The sequence below is a fragment of the Nematolebias whitei genome, chromosome 8 (assembly GCF_014905685.2).
Source record: "Nematolebias whitei isolate Nwh7 chromosome 8, NemWhi1, whole genome shotgun sequence".
Lineage (NCBI taxonomy): Eukaryota > Metazoa > Chordata > Actinopteri > Cyprinodontiformes > Rivulidae > Nematolebias > Nematolebias whitei.
The window spans coordinates 24,918,925-24,934,967 of NC_056505.1; the positions used below are offsets into that span (position 1 = coordinate 24,918,925).

The 16,043-nt window shown below is 41.2% G+C and overlaps 1 protein-coding gene across 1 annotated transcript in view; it reads right to left on the reverse strand.

Moving 5' to 3' along the window:
• mctp1a (multiple C2 domains, transmembrane 1a) overlaps positions 1-16,043 on the reverse strand; it is a 162,568-nt gene that overhangs the window by 27,334 nt on the left and 119,191 nt on the right. Inside the window, exon 13 of the mRNA XM_037680664.1 lies at positions 10,046-10,162. Coding sequence (XP_037536592.1) covers positions 10,046-10,162 — 117 coding nt within the window. The remainder of the gene's footprint in view (positions 1-10,045; positions 10,163-16,043) is intronic.

Sequence of the window (16,043 nt, forward strand, 5' to 3'; positions counted from 1 at the left end):
CTGGACCTGGCATTCTGTGTCTGTTTCTCCTTCCTGTCCTCTCAAACCCAGCCGGTTGAAGCAGATGTCCGCTCCTCCTGAGCCTTGTTCTGCTGGAGGTTTCTTTCTGTTGAAAGGGAGTTTTTCCTTTCCACTGTTGCCTTTGTGCTTGCTCAGGATGGGAGACTGTGACAAAGTGAAGATTCAGTGAGTCTGCTGGCTTCCTTAGATAGAGAACTTTACTAATTGACTTTCTATATACTGGTATGTGAATGTTCCTGGAAAGTGCCCTGAGACAACTTTGTTGTGAATTGGCTCTACACAAATAAACTGAATTTAATTGAATTGTTTAAAATCCCGTAGTGGTCAAAGTTGACAGCTTCAGATTTTTTGCAAGGAATTCCAGGTTGTAGGAGTGGAGCAAGAGAAGGCCCTTTTGCCTAGTTCAGTCTGCACTGAGGGGACACTGCAGGTAATTGTGTCTTGAAAGCTCACGCTATAAGCAACATGTAGGAGGATATATATGAAGGCAACAGACCAAGAAGTGATTCAAAGATGAAAATGTACCTGTGTGGATGTATGCGTGAAGTTAATGATGACCAGTTAACCAGTGAATACAGGGTGCATTGATGGGTATGGTAGTTACAGCCAGTTATGAATCTTGGTGCACCATAATAGACAGCATCCAACATCTGCAGGGAGCTTGTAGGAGCGTTCATGTAAATAATGTCACCATAGTCAGTGTAGAGAAGGAAAGTCTCAGTTACAAGATGTTTCCTAGTGTTCAGAGTTAGACAGGATCTATTCCTAAAAAGAAACCCAGTTTTAATTTCAGTTTCTTTACCAAGTTTTTGACATGAGGCTTAAAAGAGAAATGTGAATGACCAAAATACGCAAGTATTTATAAGAATCGACAAACTCAGTAGGAACACCATTTGAAGATAAAATAGAAGATAAAATGGAATAAGCTGTGTTTAAATGAGGGTAATGCAGACCCTTGTATCCAATTTTTTAATAAAGTGTGAAAGTGCTGAAATCATCCAAAAATGCTGACTCTGAACCAAGAAGCTCGCTGCATTGTTTGACAGCCTGATTTCATTGATACTCAAATGTTTTTGGGAGTCTAAAGTGAAATTCAAAGGTTGCACCTTCATTAAGTTCACCCTTCTTCTGTCAATCAAACATCTTAGCTACAAGGTCATAATCTCGCTCCCAATTTACATAAACAAACACCCATATTATGAGTCCTCCAGCGGTTAACCTCAGAATGTATCAGCCCTCAGTCAAGTATTGTGTTACGTAGTCCCAACCTCCCCATAAACCTTTATCAGGCCCTGACTTCCTCCCAAACCCTACCATCTCCAGAAGAGAACAAACTAGTTTGGAGACATCCAAAAATCATTACTTAACAAGACAATGGCCTTTGTCCTTTTTGTTTTTTCATTGGAATAAAGGGGGGGTGACTATGTGGCGGCTGACATAAGCCTCTTATGTAAATGCAGCTTCCCACACAAACAAAGAGGAGTTCAGAACAGCCGAGTTGAGAGGGTAGAATCAATAGTGTGTGTGTTTGTGAGTGTGTTCTATCAATAGCTCAAAATCACTTGGGTAAAGTGTTGTGCATGTGTGCACACAGCTCCACGTTTTAACTCGCTGAATAGCAAGTGGTTATTCCCGGTTCTCTGCGACTCCATCACAGTCTAGACAAAAAAAAAAGAAAAGCTATACTGTTCACAACCGACAGTCTCTTTCTTGATAGAAAACAAACCAGAAAGGGAATTTTTGCACTCGGTTAAGATTCTTTTTCACTCGATACTTCAAAATAAAAGCCTCCTAGCATTTCTGAACAACTTTTAACTGTTTAAAAAGACATCATGGTCCCTTTGAAATCCATTCATACGTGCCAGCATTGAAACATAATAGAATCATCCACGCAGAGGCTTTACGAGGGGCACGCCTGGCACATGCGCCAAACTTTAAACAAAGGAGTGAGCGTGAGCTAGCTGGAAAAGCGTGACCTACAGAGACAGAGAGAACGATAGAGTCGTTTGTCTCCCTCTGCTCTCTGCTCTGCTCGCTCCCTTCCATTGCCTCTGGTTACAGAGGGAAGTCATGTTTCCTGCAATGAGACACAGTGTAAAATTAATAAATAAAACGACATGGAACGTGTCATCTGCCCTGAAGATTGCCACGGCTAAATGCGGGCCACTGAAGCTACTGTTTCAATAAGGGAGGATATAAATTACATTAGCACAGGCGACAAATTTCAAATGTCTTTCTTTCGTTCTCTGTATCCCTCCACATCCTTTCCTCTTTCTAATACCTGTTTGGCGTATGATGTAATTTGTCTGCTTATCCTAATATCATCGTGTTATTTAAATAACTATCATTACAGCACGGTGGCAAGATTTGTGTGGAGCTCACGTTGTCTGCTCCAGTCAATTCACTGTATACAAGGCTGAGGGTGAACATATTCATACCAATTTAAATGATGCAGTTTTTTTTTTTTTTTTTTTTTACAAATTACATTGTGCATCATAAATACATATAGTGGAGGGAGATAATATCAGCTACATGCAAAGAATGTCAGTGAACACAGTGACATTGAGAATCCCAGCAGAGCTGAACCTGCGTGCATCTGTTTGGTCTGGACTCAAACAGAAAAGAAAAGCTGATTTAGTAGAATTACTTGTGTCTGCTGCTGTTTTCATGCTCCTTCACATGCTGTGCATTAGGATTTAAAAAAATAATTATATTGCATCTACAGTCAAGCTGAAATATTGTCTGAAAAGAAATATGTAAACGTGGGTGGGTAAAATATTTAAGCAGTACGCGTTAATTTAAAGAAACTTCATGCTGACTTCATGTTTTTTTGTGTTAATATTTTAGGGACATAATAAAATAATGAAGCAAATACATAAAAACACACAAAAACACGTTGATGAGAATTATACAGTTGCTTTACTTTCCCTGCAGTAATACTTAAAGACTGAAAAGCCTAAGGACTCCATTGTTTGTTCTTATGAAACATTTTCTGTTGACATGAGAAAACTCAGCTGCAAAGTGTTGAAAAAAAAAATCCTCCTGAGTTTAAAAAAAAAAAAGGTGTAAGAGAAAAAAGGATGTGTTCGTGTTGTAAAAACTCCAGTTCATAGATCAACTGGCTTTAACGTGAAAGCATCAAATGTAGCAAAAACTAAAAAAAAGTTTTTAGAAAGGTTCCTATGTGCACACGTTCAGCAGAGCAACAGCACCCCTAGTGTGTTTCAAAAGACAAAAAGCATGCACTGAAAGTTAGTGGTGGTTATTACTATGATTTTCTGCATCTTGTCTAAATGTTAGTAGAATCACGTGTCATATACAGACTGGGACATCTTCAGATTTAAATAGGACTTTCTCTCCTCGAGTAAAGTTCACTCATACTTAAAATGTGTAAAACACAGTTTGGAGACTAATAAAATACTGAAACATTTAGCTGTAAGTACATTATATTGTCATATAAACGGAGAGAATGACCTAACAAACTCCTTTGAGCAGATCAATTTTCATGAGTCAAACTGAATAGAACCTGCTCAGATCGATGAACCTGCTGCAGACATTCACTCCTGAGAGGGGAGGTAGATTTCTACAACCTGAACTACCGGTAGTAACAACATACTTTTCACTTTTCTTCTGAATCATCTCGCTCACCCCCACCCCCAGTCCGGACTGAGTTCTGCCATTTCCCCTCCTCACCTTCCCAATGACAGCCACGAGGGGAATTAACGCTAAGGCAGACATCCAGGTGAACGTAAAGATATACGTATTCCTTTTTTCTCTTCCATTCCTCTATCCCTCCTTCCATCCATCCTCCTGCTGTTTATCCTCTCTTTGATACGTGAGGGGGTTTTAACCTCTCCAGCTGCTGAGGTTTGGCGTTGTGGCTGGCTGGGGGGATCTCAAGGCCCTACTTGGTATGCACTGTCCATGTGTGTGTGTGTGTGTGTTGCCTTGCACACCACAGTTTCTGTCCACCAGAGAGAGAGCTGTGTGTCTGATAAGGCTGAGCCAAGCTGACCCACATGGGCCCTTCACAAGCTGTCAGAGCTATGGCCCTCAGAGGGGGGCCCTTCCTTCTGCACTGCCCGAGCCAGGGCTCGCCCAGTAGGGGGCTGGATAGGGTTGAGTCTGTGTGGTGCTACTGGAGCTGGAAGCTGTTGGTATGGGGTGCGAAGGGCGGCTATATATTCATGAAAGGAAAGCCACATTTGTGAGGACTGGTACAGATTGAGTTTCTAAAATACTAACGCATCAGTGTTACATTTCATATGTTTACGCAGCATTTTCCACAGGATTAGGTTGCGTATTGATAAAACCCTCGACCTTCTCAAACGGATTTTACAATTTAGCTTTAATTGACTGAGCGTAGAAGAGCAAACGCTGCAGCGCGCTTGACGTTCGGTCTAGTCCACTCCAACGTACGCTTCTTCCCGTGCAAACTGAAAAACTCACAGAGGTTCTGTGCCATGTAGACAAAACAACAGCAAACATTTAAAGACAGAAATCCCAACTTTGCTGACGTTGCTCACAAAGAGCACGGATTCTTGCAAAGGTTCAGCGTGATGAAGAGAGTTAGACGAATGGGGGGGAGAAGGAGGGGGGGTAGTGTGATGAAAAGGGAAACTGGGAGGATTCTACAGCGGCGTCCCTGATGCTCTGATGCTCCCGTCCCGCTTCAAACTCTGCCCGCTGCCTGTCTTTCTGCCTGCCAGCCTGCCATCCTATCTGCCAGTTTAGCGCAGACAGAGAGGCAGCGAGAGGAGCAGAGAGGAGCAGAGATGAGCGGCGCTGATGCTGCCGGGGCGGCACGGGGGAAATCAGCGGGGCACAGGCGCTCCCAGTTAAAAGTGACATGACCTTTTGATTTTGTCACCTGTCACCAACTGCCATGTCTGACTCCGCACAGAGGAGTGCCTGCCATCCACCGCCGCTGCCTTCCCTCTGCCTCTGCCTCGACGTCGCTCTGTCTCCCAGAAAGCTTCTCTGTCTCTTTCTGTCTCCTGCTCCCACTCCATCTCCTCTTCTCATTCTCCTTGTCTTTCCAGAGTCTGTATTTGGTGTGTGTGTGTGTGTGTGGGGGGGGGGGGGGGTTTGAAGGTGTGACTTCCTGAAGGTAGACGAGGTGTGATAGGCATAGCATTTTCTCTTTTGCTTTCAGCTTTCCTGATGTTTACTCTCCTCTACCGGTGTTCTGCGTGCCCCTTAATGAGGGCAGATGTCAAGACGCGGTGCGTTCAGGGACGCAGAGAATGTGTCTGAGAAGCAAAGTCAGGAAGAAAGCATAAACTGGCAATTAGGTCTTGTTCTAGAAATGATCAAATGTTTTTAAAAAATATGCAGCAGTGCCATCCTTTTACACTAATAAACAGCATCACTCACTTCACTCAGTAAGCACAGATTAAAACAGCAGTAATAGTAAATGATTGATTAGTGGATAACCAAGCACTATCAGGGATATTGAACTCTATATTTATTCTTATCAAATACTTATACTTAAGATGTAGAGCGGGTTAAAAGTAGCAGGTTTTCTTGCCATTTCTGAATGTGAAGCATCTTCAGGCCATTAAGGTCTTCTCTTCCGTAATAGGTTGGCAGATCCAATGGGTGAATCAGTGTAATGGTCTGAAGCATGGGATAAAGAGGATGGTCCTCCAGTGTGACGAGGCCTAATTGCCCGTCATCTTTTGGTAGAGAGAGACATCACCATGTTCCATATGTAGCCCGTGTAACAGCCTGCGCTAAAAGTAACACCTTTATAACATCTGGTTGGGGCTTTTCTGGGCCAAGTGAACAGCAAGAAGGGATATCTGTTGGGATGTGTCCCTGCTTGTTAAACGCAGAGCCCGTTTTATACTCTCCCTCTCACAGCAAGCATAAATTAATACAAAACACTGCTGTGGAACGATACCCGGATGTGGGTTCATGCAGCTTGTAAACTTCTGATTCCAACCAAACTCTATACGCTGTAGTTAAATAGTTTCCAGTATAATTTAAAAATAAATAAATTAAATAAAAATAAAAAAGCAAGAGTGTGAACAAAAGATGGGCATGGCATCAAGAGCTAAAGGAATAGTTTAAATTAAGCTTTTAAAATAGGGTTCTGTGGAAAAGGTTATCAAAAAAATAAATAAAATAAAACAATATCTTAACTGCTGTAGATAGCTCTTTTAATTACCTTAATTTGAAGAAATAAAGTTAATTCTGAATAGACAGATGAGCTAACCGCTAGTTCAAGCACTTAGCTCGTCAGTCTGTTCATAATCAGAAATAATCCTTATTTCTTCCAAACTGAGATTTAAAGAGCTATCTCCAACAGGTAAGATATTAACTGCATGTAGCTTTTTCACAGAAACCCACTTTAAAGAATCCAAATTGTCACTTTCAAAGGAAGTCATTGCAGCTGTGCCTTTAAACATCTGATTGTAATACTGTTGACTATGGTAATTGTCCTGTTTAATCCATTACTTAGACTATCCACTACATTTTACACATTAATGAACTATATCAAAACAAATTATGCTTTTTTATTTAGATTTCTTTTTGACATGACACAACAGCTTGGATACACATGACTCCTTGTTCCATCCATTGCTCTTTTGTAATTACTGTTTTCAAATAGGAAACATGATAAAACTTCAGATTTCCAAACGGGAGAAGGCAAAGAACTAACCAATGTCACTGTGGCTTTCTAAACTGGTAAGGAATAGAATCAAACATCAGATTACTCCAAGTTTTAAAACATAAAGAAATGCCATTAAAATTCTCTCAACCAAATTAGACTTGATTACAAATGCTGGCAGGCAAGATGTATTCCTTGATTATCAGCTTTAAATGTCTAAGATTAAAAACCTGGGTTAAAACCAGGGAACAGGAACGGTCCTGTTTGTTTCAGTGAACATGTTGCAGTATATGACACGCAGGTCATCTGACGGTGTTAAAGAGTCAGCGTTCGCAGGTCAGAGTGCTACAAGATAAGAGAAGAGGTCGGGGACCTTGCTGGTGCAGAGCCTCCTTTAATCGCTGTTTTAAGGACGCGTTCACTGCTTAGCAGGCACTGGTCAAGGTTGGGGCTAGGGTACGGAGCTCTGATCTGGGATCTGTTTGCAAAGCAGCATGTAACCGCACAACAGTCAGTGACCCTGGGTGGTGAATTAGAGAACACTGCGTTTGTTTACCTGCTACAGACGGGACTATGAACTGTGGCTGCAGTGTAAAACCAGAGGAAGGGTTGGCACGTTGAACCCATCAGAAGAGTCAAGGCCAGTTCATTAAGAAGTCTGTACTCATGATGTGGGTTTTTTGTTTTTTCTTATTCCAACCCCCTGCCCCTCTTTTCTCTCCGTGAGTGAGTTCAGCAGAGATTCCTTTGGCATTACCCACAACCCAAGCTGCTGGAAAACCGTGGTGCTCCGGATGCTGACCTCTCGTTCGGCTCAGCACAATGCTTTAATTTGGTGCGTTGTTTAAAGTAATTAGAACGCCTTTTCCCTCTGTTTTCTTTTCTGTTCCTCTCTGTTCTCAGCCAAGTTCAGGAGGGAAACTTTTGACCGTGACTTCAGCCTGATAAAGACTCGGAAGAGGAATCCAGGGAACCACAGACACTGTGTGTTCTCGATGTGATCAAACCTCCACCTCTTTGCATCCTACAGATGGAGAAACCGAAAACAAACAGGGACAGGACCCAGGGGATTCTTGCACCTGAAAGTACGAGTTCAAGTGCGTGCAGAGCCTTTAAAAAAGACAAACGTATACAACAAACTTTACTTTTACTGCACGTGCCACATTTTGATATGAGAAGGTAATATTTTTACTGAGCGGTGAAGAAAGCTGATAATGAGGCGAGGAACAATTGGTTCATCACATTCACTCGTTAGGAGACAGCATAACTGCAACTTCAAAACAAGAGGGACTACAATTATCATAATTTCTTTCATTGTGTCTTCAGAGCTGCTTTTTTTATTCTTGAACACAATGGTCACAGCAGCAAGAAAAGAACAAATAAACGTGATAATCTTTGTCAAATAATCCCACTCCCATCAACAATGCTACTGCAAAGGATTTTCAGTCAATTAGTGCACAGGTAAACTCAAAAAGGAGCTACAAATACACACAAACAGAATCTTCTTTGAGTATCTTTCCAAACATACATAAACTTGAAAGCATTAGTCATATCTGTGTATGCATTAGCTTTAATCTATATTTTAATTATAGTTCAATTTTAACATTCATCAAAAGGGAAAAATCAGAATCAATGAGTAATGCACAGACCTGCATGTTCACTAATAAGAACTACAAGTTGATGCTATTTCATTTGCTTTTTCACATATTTTCCTCTAATTATATCACCATCAGTGGAAAACAGCATGCCCTGCACCAGACAACACCAGCTTGAACACCCCAACACAAAATAATCTACACCGTCAAAGTGCAAGGTGTGTTGCACGCAGCAAACTCACTCTGTTACATACATTAATACTCGTAATAGAAAATATTTGTTTGAAAGAAGGTCTGGTTGAACAAATGCTTTTAAGCACAGTCATAATGGTCATAAAGGCAGAGAGTGATACATGTTAAGTTTTGAGAAGTTAAGCTAGAGTGTCTCAAACTGCACAGAATCATTAAACATAAATAATAAATCAAGCTGCTGTGCATTAAGTGAAAAGCACTTCATTTTATGTGAAGTGACTTCAACATTACAAGCATGTGTAAACTCTGGTGCCTCATTTTATTTAAGATGTGCACAGTAAAGTTTGTGTGCACACAAACCATCGAGCTGGGTTTTGTTTTAAAGGAAGCGGGGATTTATTAATTTTTGTAGCTCTAAATTTCCACAAGCAATGTCGCCATCTACAGGTGAGATGAGGAACTCTTCTCAGTTTCTGTCTCATCCACCCTTGAACTTGCCTGTAAACCTTTAAGTCTTGACTTATTTAGTAAACAACCCTCTAATATACACTTTAAGGAGCTGAATAGTTTTTTAGAGATTAATGTGAAGATTTATACAAATTGTGTCATTTTTGCTCATTTTAATGACACTTTAAATGAGAAATGATAACAGAGGCTTATAAACAGAGTAGATTAGCTCCAAGGACCTAACAGAGCTACAGTGTGTCATGTACAGTTCACTTCTAATTCCATTTTTATGTGTAACATTACAATGACCGACAGCTGTTAGATTCGGTTTATTATAATGACAGAATTTAATGCGGCTTCCAAATCCAATCCAATCTAACCCAAAGATTCCTTAGGAAGAGATAAATATACATACAGAAGGCAAGGCTGCAAGAAAATCTGAAGTCTCGTAACGGGTTATTTCCGACTGAGTCTTGGAAGAAGGCACTTATTAAAATTAATCACTTCATTGTTCACGCTCACTCCATAGTCCAGCTCTCTCCCTCGTCTTCACTTGCTGCTCTCCAAATGTGGCTGGCCATGATTAAAACACGTCTGTTTCTCCATGACATTGCTTTGACATCATTTAATTGGTATAAGAGATAAAAAAAATAAATGAATTAAATAAATATACTACCAGGTAAGTGGCGTAACATAGCTCAAGGTGACAGCCTATTATTTCTCCCTTCTCTTAGGCTCAAAAGAAGGCAAAGTGAGAAATGTGGGATGCAGCGAGAATGCAGCTCCTCAAGTGGCAGATGGAGTTTTTCATGAACAAAAATTGGCAGATAGATTTTCTTTTTCTTTTTAAATTTAATTTTGATTCCGCTCAACGCTTGCAAGCACAATTTAATCAAAAGGTGCGCTCTGGATTTTATTTTATTTTATTTTAAGAACAGCACGCTGCTTTCTTACTCAACCGTACAACTGATTAGTATGATCTGAATATTTCTTCAAGTGAAGAAATACATTGTTTGTTTAAAGCCCAGAAGAATATAAGCATTTTAATTAAAGTCGATTCAAAGTGTAAGGTCCAAATATGATAACGCTGGTCGATTTTTGATCTGCCATCGTTTTGAAAGTGGGCTTTTACAGTTTAAAATAAAAGAATGAACACTGAGTTGAGGCTACTCACATCGTCTTGTCTCGTGTCCTTCCCCGACGCAATAAGGACGTAGTTCCAGGCCAGCGGCAGCAGCAAAGCCAGAGGAATCATATAAATCTCAAAGTTCCAAACAACGATGACGAAGATCTGCGAGAACACACACACACACATATATATAAAAGAAAAAACTGTTGGAGAAAAGGTGCTGCTAAGAGAGCAAACATTTAATCAGGGTGGAGTTTGACCACGAAAGATTGTATGTGTTTGGAAATCAAACATTAATAATTTGGAAAAACCTCAACTCCAAGGAACAAAACGCAATAAAAGCATGGCTTTTGAGGATGGGTTGGAGTCGTCAGAGTCTCTTTCCTTCGTGGCAATCATCTCGTAGTCTGAGGTCATGTACTGGTTCAGATACAGCACATCAAAGTTGACCCTTCTGAGCTTCAGACCCAAACTCGAGACGCTGACCTTAAACACCCCACAACCCGAGTCTCTAACCCTGTCACTCCAAGCCCCAATACCCACTTCTCCTTCTCCAAAAGACTCGTATGGCCCGTCTCTAACCTCCTCTGCACCCATCTGCCAAAACCATAACCTCTACACCTCCCCTCTCATCACCGAACAAGAAGAGCACCATCTGAAAATTAACCTTTTCCTAAACCCTGTATTCTTGTTTTGAAAGAGGCTCTTTAGCCTCCTTACAACAGATTTCAGTGGTTGGGAGAAGAAATCTGTGGGAAAGTAAAATTGCTAATGATGATAGCTTTTTTTTTTTTAAATCGCAGTATTGTGCCAATTGTGAGACGGCTTTGAGTGAATTATTGTTGAAAAGTTGAGATGGAGCATTGTGAGGGAATAGCATCTGTCAGAAACAACCAGAACAAAATAATATTTACTCTTTCTAATGGTATTGTGTTTAGAGGTTTTTTTTTTTTTTTAATTTAGATCAAGGCTGATAAAAACTCAGCAGCAATTATAACGAATGATGAAAATACAAACCGCGTCTAACGCTCGGCGTCTTCCAAAGCAAAATATTCATAAAATCCAAGTACAACAAATCAATTAAAACAAAATAAGCAAAAATTTGATAATAATTACTTTGTTTAACAACTGAGTTTGATACTGAAGTTTTAAAAGTGTCATGATTGAGACTATTACTATATATGTGTATGAAAAAACAAGATTTACTGGTCTGTGTAGCAATTAATTTATCCTGTTAGCTGAACAATACTGACAAGATGGAGCGGATGCCTCATAATCAACAATCAAACCGTTTTATTTTTTTAGCGTGCATGTGAATGTGTGAGAGGAGCGAAGACAAACATCAAGCCCTTCATTATTTTTGCAGCCTAAGGTTAATGTGAAGATGTGGTTCAACAACAGTGTGTGTGTGCAGGGCTCATTTGAAGAGCATAAAGACACCGAGCGGCCGCAAACAAACGTGTCTGAGGGTCGTTACAAACAGCGTCTTGTGCAGAAAACTCAGACCGGCTCACATTTAAACTCCGAATAAAAAGTTGCAACTTCATGTAAAATTTACCACAAAAAAAACAATGAATCTTAGCTAAACAAACAGATAAATAAAACATCAAGACATGTCCGGTTTATTAGCATAAAACTCAAAGGTATATTTCTTCAAATGAACCTGCATGGGGGGTGTGCAGAGACTACATCTCCCAAAAGGATTCACATCTCTTCACAGTCTCAGACACACAGTCCTCCTGTGATACAGCTGTGTAAGAGAAACAGTTTTAATAATTCATTATTGTGTACTAACAAGCACAACAACTCCTCTTTATTCGTCGTTAAAACATTTACAATACTGAGAGCATAGACAATTGCATAAACACGCTCAAAAATCCTTTTTTTTTTTTGTTGTCTGCAAGCTATTGCTGATAAATAATATAGGAATCTGATCCGTAACACTGATGAACTCTGGAATAATCTCTGACTAAACAGCGTGCGATGGAGGTGCAAGGACTTGACTTCAGCTGAACAAACAGAAGAGCTCACTTTGCTTTAAAGCTATTCTGGTAGGCTCTATAAATAACTGCACATGCAGATACACAAGTGCTCCGTTCAAACGCGCTGCTATAAATATAACTTACAGCGAGCATTGCAGTGTAAACACATTGCCTGGTTGTCTAAATCGTTCGTATTATTATCGTGCACCAGAAGCATTAATTGCGCCTCGCTCGTGTTTACAGTGAACTTGTAAAGCTTTTATGCTGTTTTAAATTTCTTTGTGCGTGTGCGCGCCTGGGGTTGTTTAAGTTGTCATCCTCCTTTTTTTTCTCCTTCCGTCATTTGGCTGAAGTGGCTGAGGGGGACATTTTGACTGGCAGCTAGAGGAACTGGACACCCGAGCTCAGCGGTGGCCGCGGCCCTGTATCGTCTTTGTGCCCACTGGCTGGACAGTGGGGCCCTGCGGTGCCTGGACCTTTCCACCAAGACTAGGCAATCTCAGCCGCCCCCCCGTCGCTCACTTCTCCAGATAGGAAGCTCCCTCGCCTGGAGAGATGGGAGCGGGAAGGAGCCTGCTGTGGATGTCAGTGACCAGAGAAAGATGGAGTGGAGGGGAAAGCAGCAACTATACAAACATACGAGTTAAAATGGGTAAAAAGGAACATGCTAAATAAAAGTCCAGATGTAGGAGATGGGAATAATTTGTGCTCTGTGTGGTCAGAAACCCATAAAACATCTGTTTATAGTGGACATGTGAACATAAAGGCTTGGAATGCCTCATCTTGCGTTTTATTTTTTATATTATTGAGCTCTTATGATAACTGTTTGGCAATTATTTATTTTCATTATTTCATTGTGTGTGCATATTTGGCAAATTTTGCTTTTTTTTTCAATTTAGGTTTGAATTTAGATAAATGCTTTATTAGTCATCGCATCTGAAATAGCTTAAAATGTTTCTTTTTTATGTGATTCAATTATTATCAGAAAAAAATTGTCCAAATAACAAACATTGGTATTTTTTGTATCAAACATTTAATGTTGTCAGCAAAACTAATAGTTGTGACAATTTAAAAGCCATTGAGAATTGAGAAAGGAAGCATTTACTTTTACTCAGCAAGTCTTAATTGTCATAAAAATGATAAAACCATCATTTATTTATTTTAACATAAAAAAAATCTAAACAAAATAATCACTTGTTAAAAAGCTAAATTAAAACATCCACTTTTAAATAATAATAAAAAAAAAAACTTGCTTAGAAACAACTGAACTGGGCAAACTTAACATCTGAAGCTGGAATTCAAATGACTCAAACAATTAAAATAAAAAGCACAAACAAAGAAAAGCAGTTTTGTAGTATTTGAAATAAAATATCAGCACCCCTCAAACCAACAAATCCAATTCACTTGACTTGTTTCTGTCATCAGATGATCTTTGGTGCTTTTCACTCACTATTAGAAAACAAACCAAACAGAAGAAAACGCATTAAAATGTTCACAATGCAAAAAGTTTCAGATGATTTATTCCAGGGCTTCCTGTGACACTTTGTGAGATGCATTACTGGGTTGAAAACACAACCCCGTGTCCTGGCGGCTCTTTTGCAGCAGCACTGTGGGAGGGTAATATTCAGTACTTTGGCTTACATTAACCACACACCAAGCTAACTTTTCCCCCCCTTGCTTTGTCTCAGTGGAGTGAAGCTGAAGTTTGGATTTCAGACTTCCCCTTTATCTCTCTTACATCAATTTCCATGCAGGCACTAAGCGTTGCCAGACAGCGAGCAGGAGTCCTGTTAAGTTCGAGGAAACATGAAGGAGTGGGGATGGGGAGGTTGTGGGGAGGGGGGGGGGGGGGCACTGTCCTGTTTGTGACCAGACCTGCTCATTGTTCAGTGGAGCTGGACTGCCCCCTGCTGTTCAGCTGCAGAACAAAGCAATCATCCTGTTAGGACATGCTAAAATAAGGTTCTCTATAAGAACAATCAGCAGTGAGGATCCTGCACAAAAAGGGACTCATTTCCTGCCGAGTGTCTCCGGTGATTAAACCCTGACTTGGTATTCTCTATTAGTCATGCCGTCACATTTCAACTAACACCCGTTTTTGTAAATGAAGAGAGCAGCGAAATGTGAAAGTATATCTTTCAAAGCTGTCCCTTGCTGTGGGCAAAGACACACTCCCGACTTTAAAACTTTTAAAAAGTTAGAGGGGTTCTTTGAAGGGAAGTCAAAGGAGCAATTTAAAGAGACCCGGAGTGGTGTGCACCACTGACTGCTGTGGCGTCTCGGTGCTGTGTGTGTGCATCAAACTGTCAGCCAGACATGTACAAACACACACACATTCATATACGCACTCGAACGGCTGCTTCTGTACCCGTCTTTGCTGGTTTTTTACCTTCTTTTTTTTATTTCAGCAGGGTGAATTTTTATCTAAATGCAAAGCAGGTGATAGGTGCTCCAGTTTCCTCCAGAAGCAGCTCCCTTGTCTGGGCTCTCTTCCTGATAAGAGTCCTACTTTGCCTGACATAAAAGAGCCCGGTATCATTTCCCCTGCCTCCCCAACAACCCCCAGCTCGCTGCCCTCGCCCTTCCTTGAGCTTCACAAAGCCGCCTCTATTTGCTCCCAATTCGAGGCCCAATTGCAGATAAAGTTACAGCAAATTTGTTTGGAGGAAGAGCTGCTGAGGCCTGCGGTCCCTGGGGCAATAACAGCCTTGTTTTGCAGGGGCCGTAGGGAGAGCTGGCAGCAGCAGGAGAACAGAACCCAACACCGCTCAGCCCGACAATGGCCTCAACTTTCTTCTGGGCTAGAAAAAGGTGTGTGTGTGTGGGGGTAAAGAAGAACAGGAATGGATGGATGAAGGGAGGGATACTCAGCTTGCAGGTGTGGAGAGCGGAAGCAGACGCTTAACCCCGAGACAAGCAAAGGAGACCCATACACACACAAACACCACCCATCATGCAGGACAGGAGGTAACTTCAGTACTGTCCATTGTGCCAACGCCTCAGGCAAAGCTGCCATGATGGCTCATTCACTGTCGGGATGGGTGGGTGACAGCAGTGTGGGTGTGAGAGAGAGACAGAGTGAAAGGTTGGATGTGAGACTATGCAATATCTCTCTTTCTCACACATGCACACAAAACACACACGATACACACACTAATCACAGCTGGCACTAATGGGTGATGTGTACGTGCGGCTGGCATTTCAGGATTGGGCAGAAGGCGAGTAAGAAACCATGAAGCAAAATTTGAGCATTTTCTTTGCGGAGGGAGTGTTGTGCTGTGACATGCTGTGACAGCTGAATTTTGACGCACTTGTGCAAATCCTCCAAAATATATTTCAAAAAGCCTAAATTTGCCCCCTAGGGCTTGCTTAACTATTCTAAAGTGCACACATTTGTACGTTTCCAGGTTAAATTGCACTCGGGTCCACGTTTATTAGCAAAACAAAACAAAAAAAGGGAGCCGCGTTGGAAAGTTTGGTGTAACATCTGTCTGCAAAGACAGAGCCAGACAGAAACAGACATGTGCACAGACACACACAGACCGATAATCACACACAGCAGTGCACCTTCATGAATGCACCACCTTGGCCAGATGGCCCACCATAAAAACCCACTTAAAGAGATGAGTGAAGTGATTAAGAGGCCTCTCAAAGTAAGGGAGAAATGAGATGAAGAAATGGAAGAGGAGGGAGGGAATACCTGCGTGGGGGAGAGGCCCTAAATATGGCGATGCTTTTAGCTAAGTGCACGCTGCTACGTTAGCAGACTCCCAAAAGAATAGGGGTGGAGTTGAGGAGGAAGAGAAGGAGGAGAGGGGGGAGGTACAATGACACCTAAATTTCACATTTTCTATAAACTATAAAACACTTTGTCCTTGGCCTAGATATGCTCTTTGTTATCGTCTGAATTCTCTGAATGAGTGAGCACAATAAGGATACGAACAGTCTGTGCTGTTAATCAGAAACACACCTTGCATTTAAAACCGTGCCAGCCTGAAAGCTGAAAAGCTCAGAGTGTGTGTGTGTGTGTGTGTGTGTGTGTGTGTGTGTGTGTGTGTGTG